This window comes from Pan troglodytes, chromosome 21 (genome assembly GCF_028858775.2).
Source record: "Pan troglodytes isolate AG18354 chromosome 21, NHGRI_mPanTro3-v2.0_pri, whole genome shotgun sequence".
Taxonomy (NCBI): domain Eukaryota; kingdom Metazoa; phylum Chordata; class Mammalia; order Primates; family Hominidae; genus Pan; species Pan troglodytes.
Genome location: NC_072419.2, coordinates 40,854,469 through 40,872,270, shown reverse-complemented (window position 1 = coordinate 40,872,270; position 17,802 = coordinate 40,854,469). Strand labels below are relative to the sequence as shown.

At 42.3% G+C, this 17,802-nt stretch overlaps 1 protein-coding gene across 1 annotated transcript in view; it reads left to right on the top strand.

The window, feature by feature from the left end:
- The window catches only part of PIGU (phosphatidylinositol glycan anchor biosynthesis class U), a 114,442-nt gene that overhangs the window by 42,569 nt on the left and 54,071 nt on the right, over positions 1-17,802 (top strand). The window contains 1 exon segment of the mRNA NM_001280440.1: positions 15,521-15,618. Within this exon segment, the coding sequence (NP_001267369.1) occupies positions 15,521-15,618 (98 nt within the window).

The following is a 17,802-nucleotide window of genomic DNA, read 5'->3' as shown; positions in this document are numbered from 1 at the left end:
AGGCTGAGGCAGGAGAATGGCATGAACCCAGGAGGCGGAGCTTGCAGTGAGTCGAGATCGCGCCACTGCACTCCAACCTGGGCAACAGAGCAAGACTCTGTCTCAAAAAAAAAAAAAGGAGAAGAAAAATTAAGTGTCTTCTTTTTATCCTGAGCGTTTTGAAATTTTATGATGCTATGTCTGGACATGCGTCTTTTTAAATTCATTATGCTGAGCACTTGGTAGGCCCTTTCAATATGGAAACTAGTGTCTTTAGTTCTAGAGGGTGTTCCTGAACAACTTTTCCAAATTCTACCTCTGTTTTCTCTGTCCTCTTGTTTTGGATGTTTATTGGATGTTGGATTTTCTTGATTGATCAAGTATGCATATTTTATTTTCTATTGTTTTTCCCATCATTTTTACTTACTTTCTCTTACTTTTTCTGGGACATTTCCTTGTTTTTATCTTCCAGCTCCTCTATCGAGTTTTAACTTTTATTTATTACATTTTTATACATTTTTATCTGGTCTCTGGTTGTTTCTTTGAGGCATCCTATTTTTATTTTATCACCACAGTATCCTCTATTACATCTCTGATTATACATACATATTTTCAGTTTCTATTTGTTCCAAGCATAGTCTCTTTGTCTTCCTGGTATTTTTTTTTAATTGTTTGTTTTGGGAGGATTTCTTCCATATGATTTTCTTATATGTATGGTAATCCTTGCTGTTTCTATTTAAGAGTGAGACATGGCCTGGCACAATGACTCACACCCATAATCCCAGCATTTTGGGAGGCTGAGGTGGGAGGATTGCTTGAGGCCAGGAGTTCAAGGCCAGCCTGGACAACATAGTGAGACCTCGTCTCTACAAAAAAAGGAAATTAGCCTGGTGTGATGGTACTTGCCTATAGTCCCAGCTACTCAGGAGGCTGAGGCAGAAGGATTGCTTGAGTCTAGGAGTTTGAGGCTGCAGTGAGCTATGATTGTGCCACTGTACTCCAGCTTGGGTGACAGCCATCTGTAAAAAAAATAATAATAATAAAAAAAATTTTTAAATGAGGCACTGACATATTGACTGGAGACTCCGTGCATGGGCAGGGCTTGTTGGTGGATCATTTTCACTGTACAGGGAATCAGGCGGTGGGCTGGCCTCTTTCTTTGGGTCGGGGGCATTTACAAATGTCATCATCTGCAGGTTTTATTTTCCTTTGAAACTATTCAGTTTTCCCAAAGAGGAATCCTCTGAAGTCCTGTCTGGGGTAGCAGAGTTAGGGTTTTTTTGTGGGGTGGAGGGTGCATAAGACTAGCTGCTGGAGTTGTGAGAGCAGGAACAGGGAAGGTGGCTGGTTTCAGTCTGGAGACTTTATTTAATCTCATTGCTTTTCAGCCCACACCTCTCCTCAGCCCATTACTGTGCAAAGTAGTTCCTAGACTTGTGCCCTTAGTTAGCTTTCTCCAGAACTGAGGTCTTCTGCAGGTAGAGTAGAAAGTTAGAGGGATGGGTTATGCGGGAATGGTCATTTGGCTGCACATAGTTGGGGTAACACCTGTTGTTCTCAGTGGTCTGTATATAAACTTTCAACTTGATTTTTTTCTCTATGCCATACCCCCACCTCCCATAGCACCTGATGCACTCTAGTGCTGAATTTCTCAGAAGTTCTGTGGGGTGAGTTGGCTGATTTTTATTAGTAATCCTCTTTGTAGGCCACTGAGCTGTAATTTCTTCCACATCACCAAGTGATTTATTCTTTTCTCATCTGCTTTGTATTTTTTCACTATTGTGTTAAAGTTGGTTTTGCTATAATCTCCTCTTACTTTCTTTGTGATTTAATATGGTTTTAATCTCTTGTTTTCATTTTAATGAGATTTTTGGAGGGAGAGTTGATAAACACATGTGATCAATCTATTATTTTTAACTAAAAGTTCCTCTGTAAGCATTTGGGTTATATATTTCCAGATTTTTCCAACATTTTTCCCTCCAGACTTTTAAATCTTGTATCAATTAGCTAGTACCACAAAAATATTAATAAGCCATTCCAGAATTCAGTAGCTTAAAACAACAACAAGTGTTTACTTAGCTCATACATCTGTAAGTCAGCAAGGAGTCAGCTGATCTAGGTTGGACATGGCTTGTCAGTTGGCTGGTTACATGGGCTTCATTTTCACGTCAGTGGCTGGCTGGAGTTGGCTAATCTAGGTTGGGCTCTGCTCCACATGGTTGTCATTCTCTTGGGCCAGGGGACAGACTTAGGTATTTTCTTTTCATAGCAATGGCAGAAGCACAATAGTGAGCAAGCCTAGTCAGGCATGCACTTTTTAAGTTCCTGGTTGCATCACATGTGCTAATATCCCATTGATCAAAATGTAATATATGGCCCGGCATGGTGGCTCACGCCTGTAATCCCAGCACTTTGGGAGGCTGAGGTGGGTGGATCATGAGGTCAGGAGTTCAAGACTAGCCTAGCCAAGATGGTGAAACCTCATTTCTACTAAAAATACAAAAATTAGCTGGGCGTGGTGACAGGCACCCGTAATCCCAGCTACTTGGGAGGCTGAGGCAGAGAATTGCTTGAACCTGGGAGGCAGAGGTTTCAGTGAGCTGAGACTGTGCCACTGCACTCCAGCCTGGGCGACAGAGCGAGAGTCCATCTAAAAAAAAAAAAAAAGTTACACATGGCTGAGCCCAGGGGTGGAGATTTCCATGCTGTTCACAACAGGAAGGCACTGCAAAGTTATACAGCAAAGGGCCTGGACATGGTGGGGGGAAATTGGGGCCAATAATACAACCTACTACATATAACATATATCAATAAATGTCTGATCTATCTTTTTTTTTGAGACAGTCTCGCTCTGTCGCCCAGGTTGGAGTGCAGTGACATGATCTCAGTTCATTGCAACCTCTGCCTCCTGGGTTCAAGTGATTCTTGTGCCTCAACCTCTCAAGTAGCTGGGACTACAGGCACGCACCACCACGCCCGGCTAATTTTTGCATTTTTAGCAGAGACAAGGTTTCACCATGTTGGTCAGGCTGTTCTCGAACTCCTGACCTCAAGTGATCTGCCTGCCTTGGCCTCCCAAAGTGCTGGGGTTACAGGTGTGAGCCACTGCGCCCAGTTCTAGTCTATCATTTTTAATGGCTGCATATTCATTTTATGAATATAGAAATTCTTTAACCAATGTATGTATCATTAAATATTTAGGTGATTTTCCAGTTTTTAGCTGTTTAAATATTACAATTAACTTTCTAATGTACAGCAATTTTTGCACTCATGTTTAGTTATTTTCTTGTCCTAGAAATAGAAATATTTGCCACTTTTTAACAATTTCTGGAATTAATTTATTGATTTTTTTTCCTTTTTGTGGATAATGGGGTCTCACTGTGTTGCCCAGCCTGGTCTTGAACTCCTGGGCTCAAGCTGTCCTCCCACCTCTACCTCCTTGAGTGCTGATATTACAGGCGTCAACCACCACAACCACTCGGATTTCTGAAATGTATTGCCACATTTATACTCCCATAAGAAGCGTGTAAGAGTCCTTATATTTGTACACTATTGTTAAATAGTTTGTGTACTCAGGAAGTAAAGAGTAAAAAGTTGTACGTAGAACCTTTTACTTACAGTTTGCCTACCTTTTCTGGGGTGGCACCCGAGGATGCCTTAGGTCTTTATAAGAGATTGTTTCTCTTGGAATGCTTATGAGTGGTCTTTCTGTAGGCCTATTAGTTTAATTTATTATTGGGTTACTTAAAATGGCTAGATATTGCATAGCCTGAATTGTCTTGTTCTGAAGATCGTGGTGGTCATTCTGTCAGAAATAACTCTTAACAGTAAATACTCTGCTGTCTGTGAATTCTCCCTGCCTTAATCCCTGTTTGCAGAGTGGCAGGTTCAGATAGGTTGTCATTTATCAAGGTGTCTGGTGTCCATTAAAATAAACAATATACGCAGCAGCCTGGCAGAAGGGACCAAGTACTGGCCTTTGGAAATGTCATCTTTAAAATAGCCGAGTGCAAAGATAGAGAAACTGAAGACATGCCCTCAGAAGGTGCACGTTTATTTGTTTTCCTAGGAGTCGCTCGTAAAAATGTAAAAGTATGCCATTAAAAAAATATATTTTATGACCTGTAAGTCAACGAAAAGGTTTTTGTTTGGGGAAGAAAAACATGTAAGTAAGTTATATGTATCTCTTTCACAGCCATGGTTTTTTTTTTGTTCCACAGAGCAAAAAAAATTTTATATCACTCCAGACTTTTGTTTAATGAATTCGTAGACATTTTTGTAATGTTATATACATAATTTTGTTTTACTTTTATCACTTATTTCATATGAATCATGTCTGACATTGGTCGCATATTTGTCATTTCCTTTAAATTTAAATTTAATTTTGGAAGTAGTTTAGGCATTTGGTAAGAATAAAAGAAATTCAAACCTATAAATTGGAAAGGAAGTCTTTCATCACTCTGCCGCACGTCCACTTCAGTTCCTCTTGCGTATTTGTTATGAGGTCCCAGCGCTTCTCTTTTGTTGGACATTTGTTTTCCATTATTTGCTACTATAAATAGAGACCCTCACAAACAACATTTCTAATCTGTTAAAATATTTGAAGAGTTCTATTTTAGCTAGGTCTCTGAACCACTCCAGCTCTTTGAGTATTTTAGTAATCTCTGCTAACAGTATATATAATATAGTTAGTTCAGTTATAACTTCTGCAAGTTATATTTCTACAGTTCACATTTTACCACATAATATTAATAAAATTATTTAATAAAATTAATGAAGGAATAATTTACTTTTTATCCTAAAAAAGAAAATATTTGAGAAAATTCACAAGAAAAGGAATATAAATCACTGAAAATTATGGAAAAATATTCAACTCCATGGATAATTAATAAAGAAAAGCAAATTGAAATTTAAAAACTTTTGAAAGTTTTTTTTTTTTTTTTTGCCTCGGAAATTGGTAAAGATTTTAGAAGCTAATTCTCAGTTCTGGCAAATGTTCTATCAAATCGATATTCTCCCACATGGAAGTTGGCTGATAAATTTGTACAACCATGGGCAGTCTTAAAATGTTTGGAGTTTTTTTGGCCGGGCGCGGTGGCTCACGCCTGTAATTCCCAGCACTTTGGGATGCCGAGGCAGGTGGATCACCCGAGGTCAGGAGTTCATGACTAGCCTGGCCAACATGGTGAGACCCTGTCTCTACTAAAAATACAAAAATTAGCAGGGTGTGGTGGCGGGCACCTGTAATCCCAACTACTAGGGAGGCTGAGGCAGGAGAATCGCTTGAACCCGGGAGGTGGAGGTTGCAGTGAGCCGAGATCACGCCATTGCACTCCAGCCTGGGCAACAAAAGCGGAACTCCGTCTCAAAAAAAAAAAAAAAAAAGTTTGGAGTTTTAAAACATTTTATTCATTTATTTATCTAACACTATCCACCTGGGGATAAAATGTTTGTAGTTTTGATTTTTATTCTACTTTTGAGAACCTATCCTAAAGTAATGCAGAAATAAAGACACAAAGCTTTATGGTACAAAGTTATTAATCGCAGAATTATTTATAATCACTGGAAAAATTAGAAAATACTTTAGAGAGGAGTGGTTAAGTAAAATATGGTTTACCCATGTAGTAGAATATTATGCACATGATATTTAAATATAATTTTAAACTACATGAAAATAAATGTTTTTTTAAACAATGTAAAATTGTGTATGTGTGTATGTATTTTTTTTTTTAATCTAATTTTGTTTTTTGGAGACAGGGTCTTACTCTGTCACCCAGGCCACTCAGGCTGAAGTGCAGTGGCACAGTCATAGCTCACTGTAACTTCACACTCCTAGGCTCAAGTGATCCTCCCACCCCATCCTCCCATGTAGCTGAGATGACAGGCATGCACCACCATGCCTAGTTGGTTTTTTTTCTTTCTTTTTTTTTTTTTTCTTTCTTTTTTTTTTTTTTGAGACAGAGTCTTGTTCTGTTGCCCAGGCTGGAGTGCAGTGGTGCAGTCTCGGAATTTTAAAGGTTTTTTGTAAAGACCAGATCTTGCTCTGTTGTCCAGGCTAGTCTTGAACTCTAAGCCTCAAGCAATCCACCTGCCTCAGCCTTCCAAAGTGCTGGGCTTACAGGTGTGAGCCACTGTGCCCAGCATTTTAATGAATCTCAACTATGTTAAAGCAACAAAAATAGTTAGAAAATAGATCCCAAAAGGATAATACTTGTTCCTGTAGATTAAGTTCATGGGTGAGTTTTATTTCCTTTTCATATAGATATGTAGTTTTGTTTTGTTTTGTTTTGTTTTCTTTTTTTTGAGATGGAGTTTCGCTCTTGTTCCCCAGGCTGGAGTGCAATGGCACGATCTCGGCTCACTGCAACCTCTGCCTCCCGGGTTCAGGTGATTCTCCTGCCTCAGTTTCCCGAATAGCTGGGATTACAGGCATGCGCCACCACATCCGAATTTTGCATTTTTAGTAGAGACGGGGTTTCTCCATGTTGGTCAGGCTGGTCTTGTACTCCCGACCTCAGGTGATCCACCCACCTTGGCCTCCCAAAGTGCTGGGATTACAGGCGTGAGCCGCCACGCCCGGCCTCATATTTTTTTTTTCAAAGTTTCTTCAGTGAGTACATAATTAAAAACTAAATTAAATTAACTTGATTGATAAGACGATAGGGGCAGTGGAAGTAAACTTAGCAATGCTCCCCAGACTTCCATGGAGCAGATACACCACAGAAGGGAGTGACCTTGTTTGCTTTGTCCCCTTGACTCTTGCTGCTTGCTTTCCCCTGGCTTCCTTTGTGGCAGCCCAGGGTTGCCTGGGACACTCTGAGAGATGCAGGCCAGGACAAGGCCCGGGCCATTGTATTGTGATGTCCTTATTGTAGTGTTGGCTGGGAAACACAGGTCTTTGGGCAGGTTGATATTAGTTTAGTGGAGCAGCTTAATTTTCGCTTTGAAGGCTGTTGCTTGGGCAAAGTGTACTCTGCCTTTCAGTGAGCTAATTAAAAACTCCTTCCCTGGGAAGTAGTCTTCATTAGGCTTTAAAAAGGAAAACAGACAAACAGATGCTAATAGATGGTCCTGCTTTTTCACCATTGGTGTTTGTCAACAGCGAGATATTCTTGAAGTTTGCCACCTAAGGGTTCTTCCAGCTTTCCTTATGCCACCAAAAAAGGCCATGTGACAGGACTTGCTTGCCAAGGAGAAAGAAGGATCAGTGCTATCAGAAGGTATTCAAGCATGATTAAGAGCCCAGGCTGCTCTCATGTTAGACAGATCTGGTGGCTAATCCCAGCTCCACTGTCTCCTGGCTCTATCACCTTGGGCAAGTCACTTAACAATTCTAAGCCTCAGTTTCCTTATCTGCAGCATGGGGATGAAAGAGTGTCTGCCTTATAGAGTGAATATAAAGAATGAATGGTATGAAGGCGTGTAATAACTGCTCAGATGGTATTGGTTGCTATTTTTAATAGTATCCTCCCTTTTAAAAGATCCCTCAGATCACTCGAGCCCAGGAGTTTGAGTGTAGTGAACTATGACCGTGTCACTGAACTCCAATCTAGGCAACAGAGCGAGACCATGTAAAAAAAATTAAAAAATAAAAGAGACCTCATGATTGTTAGCATCCTTATAGGCCTTATAGGGAGACCTGGGAGGTTTCAATGAGGTTCTCTTCCTGGAGCCTAGCCTTAGAGGAACAATGGAAGAGTGATGATCCTGAGGCCTGGTGATCCCATCACTTCGAGTTGAGGTTCCTGTAGGCCAAAGCCCTGCCAATAGAAGGAGACATAGAGGACTCAAGGACTCAGTTTTTGTCAGGTCAACCCAACTTCACAGCCTGCTTATTCTAATTACCAGCTCTGTAGCCTTGAGCAAATCATGCAGCCTCAAGAGCCTCAGTTTGATCCCAGAATATCTACCTCCTAGAGATAGCGGAGGAATAAATAAGAAATATAAAATGCTTAGCGTGCTTCCTTAGCAGAATCCACTCAATAACTAGTTGCTCTGCCTATTGTTATTTTTATGGTGCTTGATTGAGATCAAGAGGGTGGCCCAGTGATGCAGTCAGAACATGGGGTCTGAAGTAAAACCATTTGGTTTAAATCCTATTGCTCTCATTCACTAGTTTCGTGACCCCAGACAAATAACTTCTCTGTCTTTCAGTTTCATTATCTGTAAAATGGGGACAGTAATTGTACCCACTTCATGGAATTATTGAGAAGACTAAATGGCTTAAGGCAAGTAAAGTGCTTACAGTCATGGCTGGAACAGAGTAAGTGCTCAATAAATTATCATCGTTATCACTGATATGTACGGATTGCTCTGAGAGAGGCTGCCCCATTAAAAGAACACACTTGGCAAGGAATGTAATACATTGGCCCTGCCACCAGGATCTCCTCCTCCTCCTGGGCAGTCTCACTTGATGCCCCACACCCTGGTGCAACTTCCTTTTCTGATAGTCCTGTGGGACCTGAGTCCTTTTGACTACGTTCCAGTGTGTTTCTGCCTGTCTTGGTATAGGTCATCACCTGTGACCCAATCTCTTTATTCTCTGATTACTCCACTTGAAGTCCCTGTCCTGAACCAGTCCCCATGGCCCCACCTCATTACATTCCTGCTCACTCCTGTAGCTGTGCCACCCACCCAGGCCCAGATCGCTGTAAGGTGCAGTCCCTGGAGGCAAAGTATTACCCCCGGTCTTGCTGAGGCTTTTGGCCCCCACCCTGACACAAATAGAGAGTTAGAAAACATAACATATTCAAAGCTAGATTGAGTAGATAATGAAATTTCCTGATACTACAGCCAATGTACATACGCATTTGACTGATTTACTCTAATATCCCTAGGATAAGGCTAAATATCAAGGCTTATATAGAAAGCCTAGTGCCTGTGCATCTGGGCTGCCCTAGCAAATGGTAGGTTATATCATTTTGGGGTAAAACTCTTAGTCCTCTTGGCACAGTTCCTTCTGGTTAGGCCAGCGTGATGCCCTAGCTCTTGCCCACATGAGGCTGCCATTTCAGACATGATTTCAGGTATCCTGTCTGGGCCTGTAGGTAGATGTTTTTGGATGACTGCGCAAGCTTAGCCCTCCGTGATCTGACTCCTACCTGCTTGCTGAGACTTTTTGGATTGTAACTTTTTTTTTGTTTTTGTTTTTTTTGAGACGGACTCTTGCTCTGTCACCCAGGCTGGAGTGCAGTGGCATGATCTCGGCTCACTGCAATCTCCACCTCTCAGGTTCAAGCGATTCTCCTGCCTCAGCCTCCCGAGTAGCTGGGACTACATGCGCCCGCCACCACACCCGGCTAATTTTTGTATTTTTAGTAGAGATGGGGCTTCACCATATTGGCCAGGCTGGTCTCGAACTCCTGACCTTGTGATCCACCCTCCTTGGCCTCCCAAAGTGCTGAGATTACAGGGGTGAGCCACCATGCCCAGCCGGATTGTAACTTTTTATTGAAGTATGACATATATACGGAAAAATGTATAACTCATTAGTGTACAGATACGTGAATTTTCACGAAACGTTGAGTAACCAGCACCCAGATTAAGGAACAGTGGTACTAGCATCCACGGGAGCCCCTTTTGTGTTCTCTCTCCTGTCACTCCTCCCAGCTCTTGCCCTGTTTTGGCTATATTGAGCTAATTACAGTACACACACCCCCACCCCAGCACACCATTCTCTCTTGCCCTCCAGCCTGTGCACAGCCTTGGACTGCCCAGCCTCACCTACTCATTGTTCAAAACTCAGGTGTCAGCTTCCCCTGATGGGCTAGGTCTGCTTCCTTTGTACTTTCCTCCTGTATTTTGTAATTGTTTACTGGGAGCTCCCTGAGGACAGAGACTATCTGAGTCACCAAGTTTCCTGGCACCCATCACACTCTTCGTATAGAGCAAACTCCAGAAATGTTTGCTTATTGCACAGTTTGTTTAAAATATTTGAAGTCACTTCTCACTTTCCTTGATCTTCTCTGACTCTGCCCCAAGCACATATCATTCCTCCTCTGCCTTCCTAACTCCTTTTTACCCCTTCTAGCTTTTTTCAAAACACATAGCCCTTTCTGAGTCTCCTGCCTGCCTCCATACTCGCCCTCACTTTTGCTCTGGCTGTGCGTCCGCCCTGTCCACACCTGTCCCAGCATCCCACACTCAGACTTCCCACACACCAACCTACTGACTCTTGCAGCACTGTGTTTCTGCCCCCAGACTGCAGGCCTCAGCCATGCAATAGTTTACTCCACAGAGAGCATTCTCTGTGCCAGCCCCCTGCCACAACAAACCCTCAACCACTATTCTGCAGGCTCTGCTTTATTTGAGTTAGATTTATTTTGCGCTTTGCCTGTGTTCATGACTCTGTGTATTACACTTCATAAGTTTTTCTTCCTCAAGAACATTGGTTTCCTTTAATATTCTTGTATTTTTAAAAAGGATTTCATATGTATTGCTGAATGATATTCATTCATTCATTTCTTCATTTGTTCATTTATCACGTGTGCCAGGAACTGTACTAGGTGCTGGAAAGCCAAAGTTAAGATAAATGTATTGCCCTTGAGAAACTCACAGAGAAATGGGGAGAGAGAGAAACATATGCAGATTATTATAAGATAGCATCAGTATTGAATGAGATAGGCTTATTAACACAGGGATTAAGAGTGGGTACCGGAGTCAGCTATGTGGTTTTGGTCACATTACTGAAGCTTTCTGTTTCTGTGTCTTGATTTCTTGACCTGTAAAATGGGTAGAATGTGTGGTTTTTATCTCAGTAAAGCTGTTCTAAGAAGCAGAAATAGAGCTTTCACAGGGCTGTTGTGATGTTTCCTGAGGACCTTTTTGAGTCAGGAACTGTTTTTTTTGGTTTTTTTGTTTGTTTGTTTTTGTTTTTTTTAGGCGGAGTCTTGCTGTGTCGCGTGCAGTGGCGCGATCTCGGCTCACTGCAAGCTCCGCCTCCCGGGTTCACGCCATTCTCCTGCCTCAGCCTCCTGAGTAGCTGGGACTATAGGCTCCCACCACCATGCCCGGCTAATTTTTTGTATTTTTAGTAGAAACAGGGTTTCACCGTGTTAGTCAGGATGGTCTCGATCTCCCGACCTCGTGATCCGCCCACCTCGGCCTCCCAAAGTGCTGGGATTACAGGCATGAGCCACCGCGCCTGTCCAAGTCAGGAACTGTTCTTGATGCAGAGGATACAGTACAGTGCCTGGCACCTAGCAAGTGATCCATAAATGTCAACTATAATCAACGGTTGTTACCACCTTTGCTTGGGCTCATAGACAAAGTGACCTTTCACCTGGCTATCGAAGGAATGCTTTCTACTAGAAAGCGGGCAGAGAAGGATGGCTTGGGCAGAAGGAATAGCCTAAGAACAGACACAGAAGAATGAAACAGCATGATGTTTTCAGAAATTGGGAATAGGCCAGTGTAGCTGGAGGACAGGGCGTGTGTGGAAGAGTGGTGAGAGGTGAAACTGGAGAAATGAGACCCAGTGGTGAAGGGTCTTGTTTGCTGTTGGAGTTTAGACTTAACCCGATAGATGAAATGGAACCATCGAAAGTCTTTAAAGACTGGCTTGCCACGATCTAAACTGTTTTAGAAGGTTCCTTTGGTGCTTCTGTAGATGGATTTGGATGGGAGGCGGTTGGGAGACCGCTAAGGAGGAGGGGGAAAAGCTGCTGGAGAGAGATGACGAGAGCAAGAACTGAAAGGATAAATGCTCCAGGGGTGGATCCACAGGGCTTGGTGACTGGTGGAAGGAAGAACATGGGAGCTGAAGGGTGAAGGGTTGCCAGGGTATCTGGCTAGATGTTGATGCCAGTTACTGACAAAGAATAGCAGGAGGAACAGATTTTTCCTTCCCAAAGACTACTTCAGTCTATGGAAGGAAGACTGCTTCTTCCTGATCCTAGGAGCAAGTATTCTAAAACTCACAAGTCCATTTGGCTAGGCTGTGAGCCTCTTTTTCTCTCTTGGGCCTCATAAACAGTCAGTTTCAGACAAGCAATTATTAACCTCAGGCAATTAGGGCAAGAGATGGCTGTGTTGATTTCACTCTTTGTGTCTCCTCTGGGAGAGAGAGGAGAAAGTCATGTGTTTGTTTTCACCATGCTATAGGAATGGATGGAGTTGGAGCATTAGCCTCCGTCCTCTGGTAACAGACACATGGGCCTCTTCTCTCGCCTGCTTCCAATCCGTAGAGAAGCAGGTTAAGTTAAAAAGTTATTTTCAGTGTTTTCCCTCTCTTGGCCAGTTTCCCACCAAAACATCATTCAGATTTTTGACCCAATCAAAGAATCAATCCCTAGCCCACCCTAGCTGTTGGGCTCCAGAACAGCACCTTTCCTACTACTGCCACTGCCCTATCCCAGAGTGACCTGGTTCTGAGTTTAGAGTCTGTGGCTCAGCAGATGTGTGCTTGCCACTGCTGGTGTCACAGCTTAGCTGGGCGTGATCCTGTTCCTACACAGTCATATTTATGAGTACCCTGGATACAGGACATCATGACTGGCACTGTCAATATGGCGAGACAGCCCACCTTCCCATAGAATTCTGTCTTATTACTTCTAGCTTCTCTCTTTCTCTGCCTCCCTTCTACTTTCTGTCAACTAGGGTTGTTCTAGCTGGTGAGTTTCCTTGGTTTGAAGAATAAAGCACACAAAGTTCTTTTCTCTCCACTCTCTCGTCTGTGACGTTGTCACATTTATAACCCTCTGTCCTCCAAGGTAGTTTTTAGATGTTTCAAGTATACAGACCACTTTGGTGGTGAAAGATCTCATCAATAATCTCTTCCTGTTTGTCTCTAGAGCTGGATTAGCAGAGGGGTAAAACTCCTTGGACTGGAGTGACTAGTTCCTCCTTTTATGAAACACCATTGAGAGGATGTGTTATTTTTATTTTTTTATTTGAAACAGGGTCTTACTCTGTCACCCAGGCTGGAGTGCAGTGGTTCAGTCTTAGCTCACTGCAGCCTCAACCTCTAGGGCTTAAGTGATCCTCCCACCTCAGCCTCCTAAGTAGCTGGGACCACAGGTGTGTAACACCACACCCAGCTTATTTTTTTATTTTTATTTTTGTAGAGATGGGGTTTTACTATGTTGCCCAAGCTAGTCTCTAACTCCTGGGTTCAAACAGTCCTCCCACCTTTGCCTTTCAAAGTGCTGGGATTACATTTGTAAACCACCATGCCCCACCTGTTATTTTCAGTAAATAGTTGACCCCACACTAATGAGAGTGAGCATGGGTATTGTCATTTTAAAAAACATCATTACAAGACACCTGTTGGGCTTTATATCTTGGACCATCAATTGCATCCTACTGATTTCTAGGCCACTTGGAAACTCCTGTTGTAAACTAGGGCTCTCTATCCTTAGTTTTAGAGTATCCTGTTGTCTTAAGCCATCTGAAAGGGAATAGCTATTTTTTCAAAGAAATTAGCTTTTTTCTAATGACAAAAACAAAGCATGTTCATTTTAGAAAGTTTAAAAAATGCAGTGAAGCAAAAATGAAAAATTGTTCATAATTCCACTACCCAGAGATAACCACTATAAACTTTGTGGCCTTAGGTTTTAGTCTTCTATTTATTTTATTTTTATTTTTTGGTAGTCTGAGACTGGGCAATTTACGAAAGAAAGAGGTTTAATTGAACTTATAGTTCCACATTGCTGGGGAAGGTCTCACAATCATGGTGGAGGGCAAAAGGCATTTCTTACATGGTGGTGGCAAGAGAGAATGAGGAAGAAGCAAAAGCGGAAACCCCTGATAAACCATTAGATCTTGTGAGACTCATTCACTATTACGAGAATAGCATGGGAAAGACCAGCAACTCCCATGATTCAATTACCTTCCCCTGGGTCCCTCCCACATTACATGGGAATTCTGGGAGATACAATTCAAGTTGAGATTTGGGTGAGGACACAGCCAAACCATATCATTCTGCCTCAGCCCCTCCAAATCTCATGTCCTCACATTTCAAAACCAATCATGCCCTCCCAACAGTCCCCCAAAGTCTTAACTCATTTCAGCATTAACCCAAAAGTGCACAGCCCAAAGTCTCATCTGAGACAAGGCAAGTGCCTTCCGCCTATGAGCCTGTAAAATCAAAAGCAAATTAGTTACTTCCTAGATACAATGGGGGTATAGGCATTGGGTAAATACATCCGTTACAAATAGGAGAAATTGGCCAAACCAAAGGGGCTACAGGCCTCATGCAAGTTGGAAATCCAGCAGGGCAGACAAATCTTAAAGTTCCAAAATGATCTTCTTTGACTCCATGTCTCACATCTGGGTCATGCTGATGTAAGAGGGGGGTTCCCATGGTCTTGGGCAGCTCCACCCTTGTGGCTTTGCAGGGTATAGCCTCCCTCTCAGCTGCTTTCACAGGCTGGTGTTGAGTGTCTGTGGCTTTTCCAGGCCCACGGTGCAAGCTGTTGGTGGATCTACCATTCTGGAATCTGGAGGACAGTGACTCTCTTCTCAGCTCCACTAGGTGGTGCCCCAGTAGGGACTCTGTGTGGGGGCTCCGACCCCACATTTTGCTTCCGCATTGCCCTAGCAGAGGTTCTCCATGAGGGCTCCGCCCCCTACTGCAAACTTTTGCCTGGACACCCAGGCTGGAGTGCTGTGGTACAATCTCAGCTCACTGCAACCTCTGCCTCCCAGTTTCAAGCAATTCTTCTGCCTCAGCCTCTTGAGTAGCTGGGATTACAGGTCACCACCACTACGCCTGGCTAATGTTTGTATTTTTAGTAGAGACGAGGTTTCACCATGTTGGCTAGGCTGGTGTCGAACTCCTGATCTTGATCTGCCTGACTCGGCCTCTCAAAGTGCTGGGATTATAGGCGTGAGTTGCTTTGCCTGCTGGCTTTTCATCTTTTAAAAAATGTTTGTGCATTTTTTTTTTATAAAATAAATGATAATATATCTCTTTTATAAACTTCATTTAATAGGATATTATAAACACCTTTCTAAGTCATTGCAAATTCTTAATAGCCTCATGTTTAATGATTCCATAGTAGTCCATTTTATATAGGAAGTGAGGACATTACTAACAAAATTAATATACTTTCATTTGAAAAAAAAAAAAAAACATGACCTAAATTGATGCAGCAGGTAAGGAAGGGCTGTTGTAAAGAGTGATAATGTTGCAACAGTCAAAGGGATGGGTTTCCAGCTCTGGATATCATAAGCAATAATTGTAGGCTTAATAAATTGGTACATTAGATAGGACATGGATGTTAATAGACTTGATCCCTTTATACATCTTCGGGTTGAAATTTTGTAAAATCGTTCTGGGTCTCAAAATTTTATAAGAATTATGCCTGTAGTGTCTCAGGTTGCCAAAGGTAGATGGTTTTGACTTTCTTGGTTTCCTTTCATTGGAAATCAAGCCAAGAAGCTCTTACTGTGTGAATTTGCATAGCACCTTGTGTACCAGGAGGCACTTGGCAGGTGATTATTTGAACAGTTATGGAAAGTTTTGTGTTGAGAGGGACTTGCTGAGTCTAATCATGATTGATGAGGCTGGATTATTCCATACATTTCTTTCTTTTTACAGGCAGTGCTTTCCTCAGTGCTATTTTTCTTGCCTTAGCGACATACCAGTCTCTGTACCCACTCACCTTGTTTGTCCCAGGACTCCTCTATCTCCTCCAGGTAAGTGCTTGCTGGTCAGAAGCCAGCACCCAAGTGACATTTAATACATGGCCTGGTCCCTGCTGGGGGAAAGGAAGGGCACGGGTTAGTAAAGGCAGTGGGAAGCTTGCTCCCAGTTGAAAATACAAACACATAGAAACTTGACTAACTTTAAACAAAGTGGACTTAATTATCATTAAGTCCCAACTACAGTAGACCTCCCCATATCTGCAGGGGATATGTTCTAAAGCCCCTAATGGAGGCCTGAAACTGCATTTGGTACCGAACCCTACGTATATTATGTTTTTTCTGTCTAATAACTGAGACAACTACTAAGTGACTAACAGGCAGGGATACACTAGACAAAGGGGTGATTCATGTCTCGAGTGGGACAGAGCAGGACGGCGTGAGATTTCATCACACTAAGAATGGTGTACAATTTAAAACTTATGAATTGTTTGTTTCTGGAATTTTCCATTTAAGGACCACAGTTGACAACAGGTAACTGAAACCATGAAAAGTGAAACCTCAGATAAGGGGGGCACTACTATATGCATATCCTTGGGAATGTATAAGTGCATTTTATTTTACGTATTTGCAAACGCAACTATCTTGCAGTTTTCTTTTCTCAACTAATGATCCCCTCTGAGCTCATTTCTTTAACTTTTCTTTATAATAACACTCACCTTGTAAGATTCTTATAGGACTTAAATGGAGTATGTGCATCTGAAACAATGCTTGGAACATAGTGGCTGATCAATAAACATTAATTTAAGAATGCAAATTGCTGACATTTACTGAGAATGGATTACATGTCAGGCACCATGCTAAGCACTCTGTAGGCATCGTCTCATTTTAACCTCATAAGAACTTTATGGAGTAGGTCATATTATTAGCCATATATTAGTCTAGTATTAGCCATATTAGACAAATGAATTGAAACTAGAATGTTGGGAGGTTAAGTCACTTAAGGTCACAGGACCAGCGAATGACATTGCTAAGATATGAACCATGGCCATCTGATGCCAGAGCGTGCTCTCTAATCATCTTGTTCTACTCAAATGAGAATAGTACATGTTTCTTCAAGAGGAAGTAACTGCATGCAGGCCCCACATGGTCCAAATCCATTCTTACAAGAGAAATGTTTCTTGAAAGTGTACAGGTGACAGTGCCAGAAATGTCTGATTTCAGAGCCTTTCTTAATCACAAGCACTGCTAAAGCTGAGTGTGTATTCCATTTATTGAAATAGGCCATATGCATGTTATTTTAAGTGATTTCATAATATTGTGTTAATGCAGACAATGATTCATGGTTTGCTTGATCTTTTTCTTATTTGGGGAATTTGAGATATGTCTTTATTTATGTTTGAGATATGTCATTTATATTGTCACTAATATAAATAACGTAGAAATTTTTTTTTTTTTTTTGAGAGCAGGTCCTTGCTCTGTCACCCAGGCTGGAGTGCCGTGGCACAATCTCAGCTCACTGCAGCCTCCATCTCCCAGGCTCAATCGATCCTCTCACCTTAGTCTCCTGAGTAACTGGGACTACAGGCGTGTGCCACCACACCCGGATAATTTTTTGTAGAGATGGGGTTTCGCCATGTTGCCCAGACTGGTCTCGAATTCTTGGGTTCACGCAATCCATCCACCCACCCACCTTGGTCTCCCAAAGTGCTAGGTTTATAGGAATGAGCCACTTCACCCAGCCAGAAATTTGTTTTTATTTGTTTTCTTTTTCTTTTTCTTATTTTTGAGACAGGGTCTCACTCTGTTGCCCAGGATGGGATGTGCAGTGCCGCAGTCACGGTTCACTGCACCCTCAACCTCCCGGGCGCAAGCAATCCTCTCACCTCACCCTCCCAAGTAACTGGGACTGCAGGCATGCACCACCACACCCAGCTAATTTTTGTATTTTTTTGTGGAGACAGGGTTTTGCCATGTTGCTCAGGCTGCTCTCAAACTCCTAGGTTCAAGCGATCCTTCTGCCTTGGCCTCCCAAAGTGCTGGGATTACAGGTGTGAGCCACTGTGCCTAGCTTGAAATTATTTTCTTCAAGTATGTTGCTTTAGCTAAATCATTGGACACAAGGTGAAAAGTCGTTTTGTTCTTATTAGGCAATTATACCAGATTGTTCACCAGAAAGCCTGAGCCAGTTTGCAGTGCCACCATCAGTATCTAAAGAGAAGTGGACCACTTACCTCC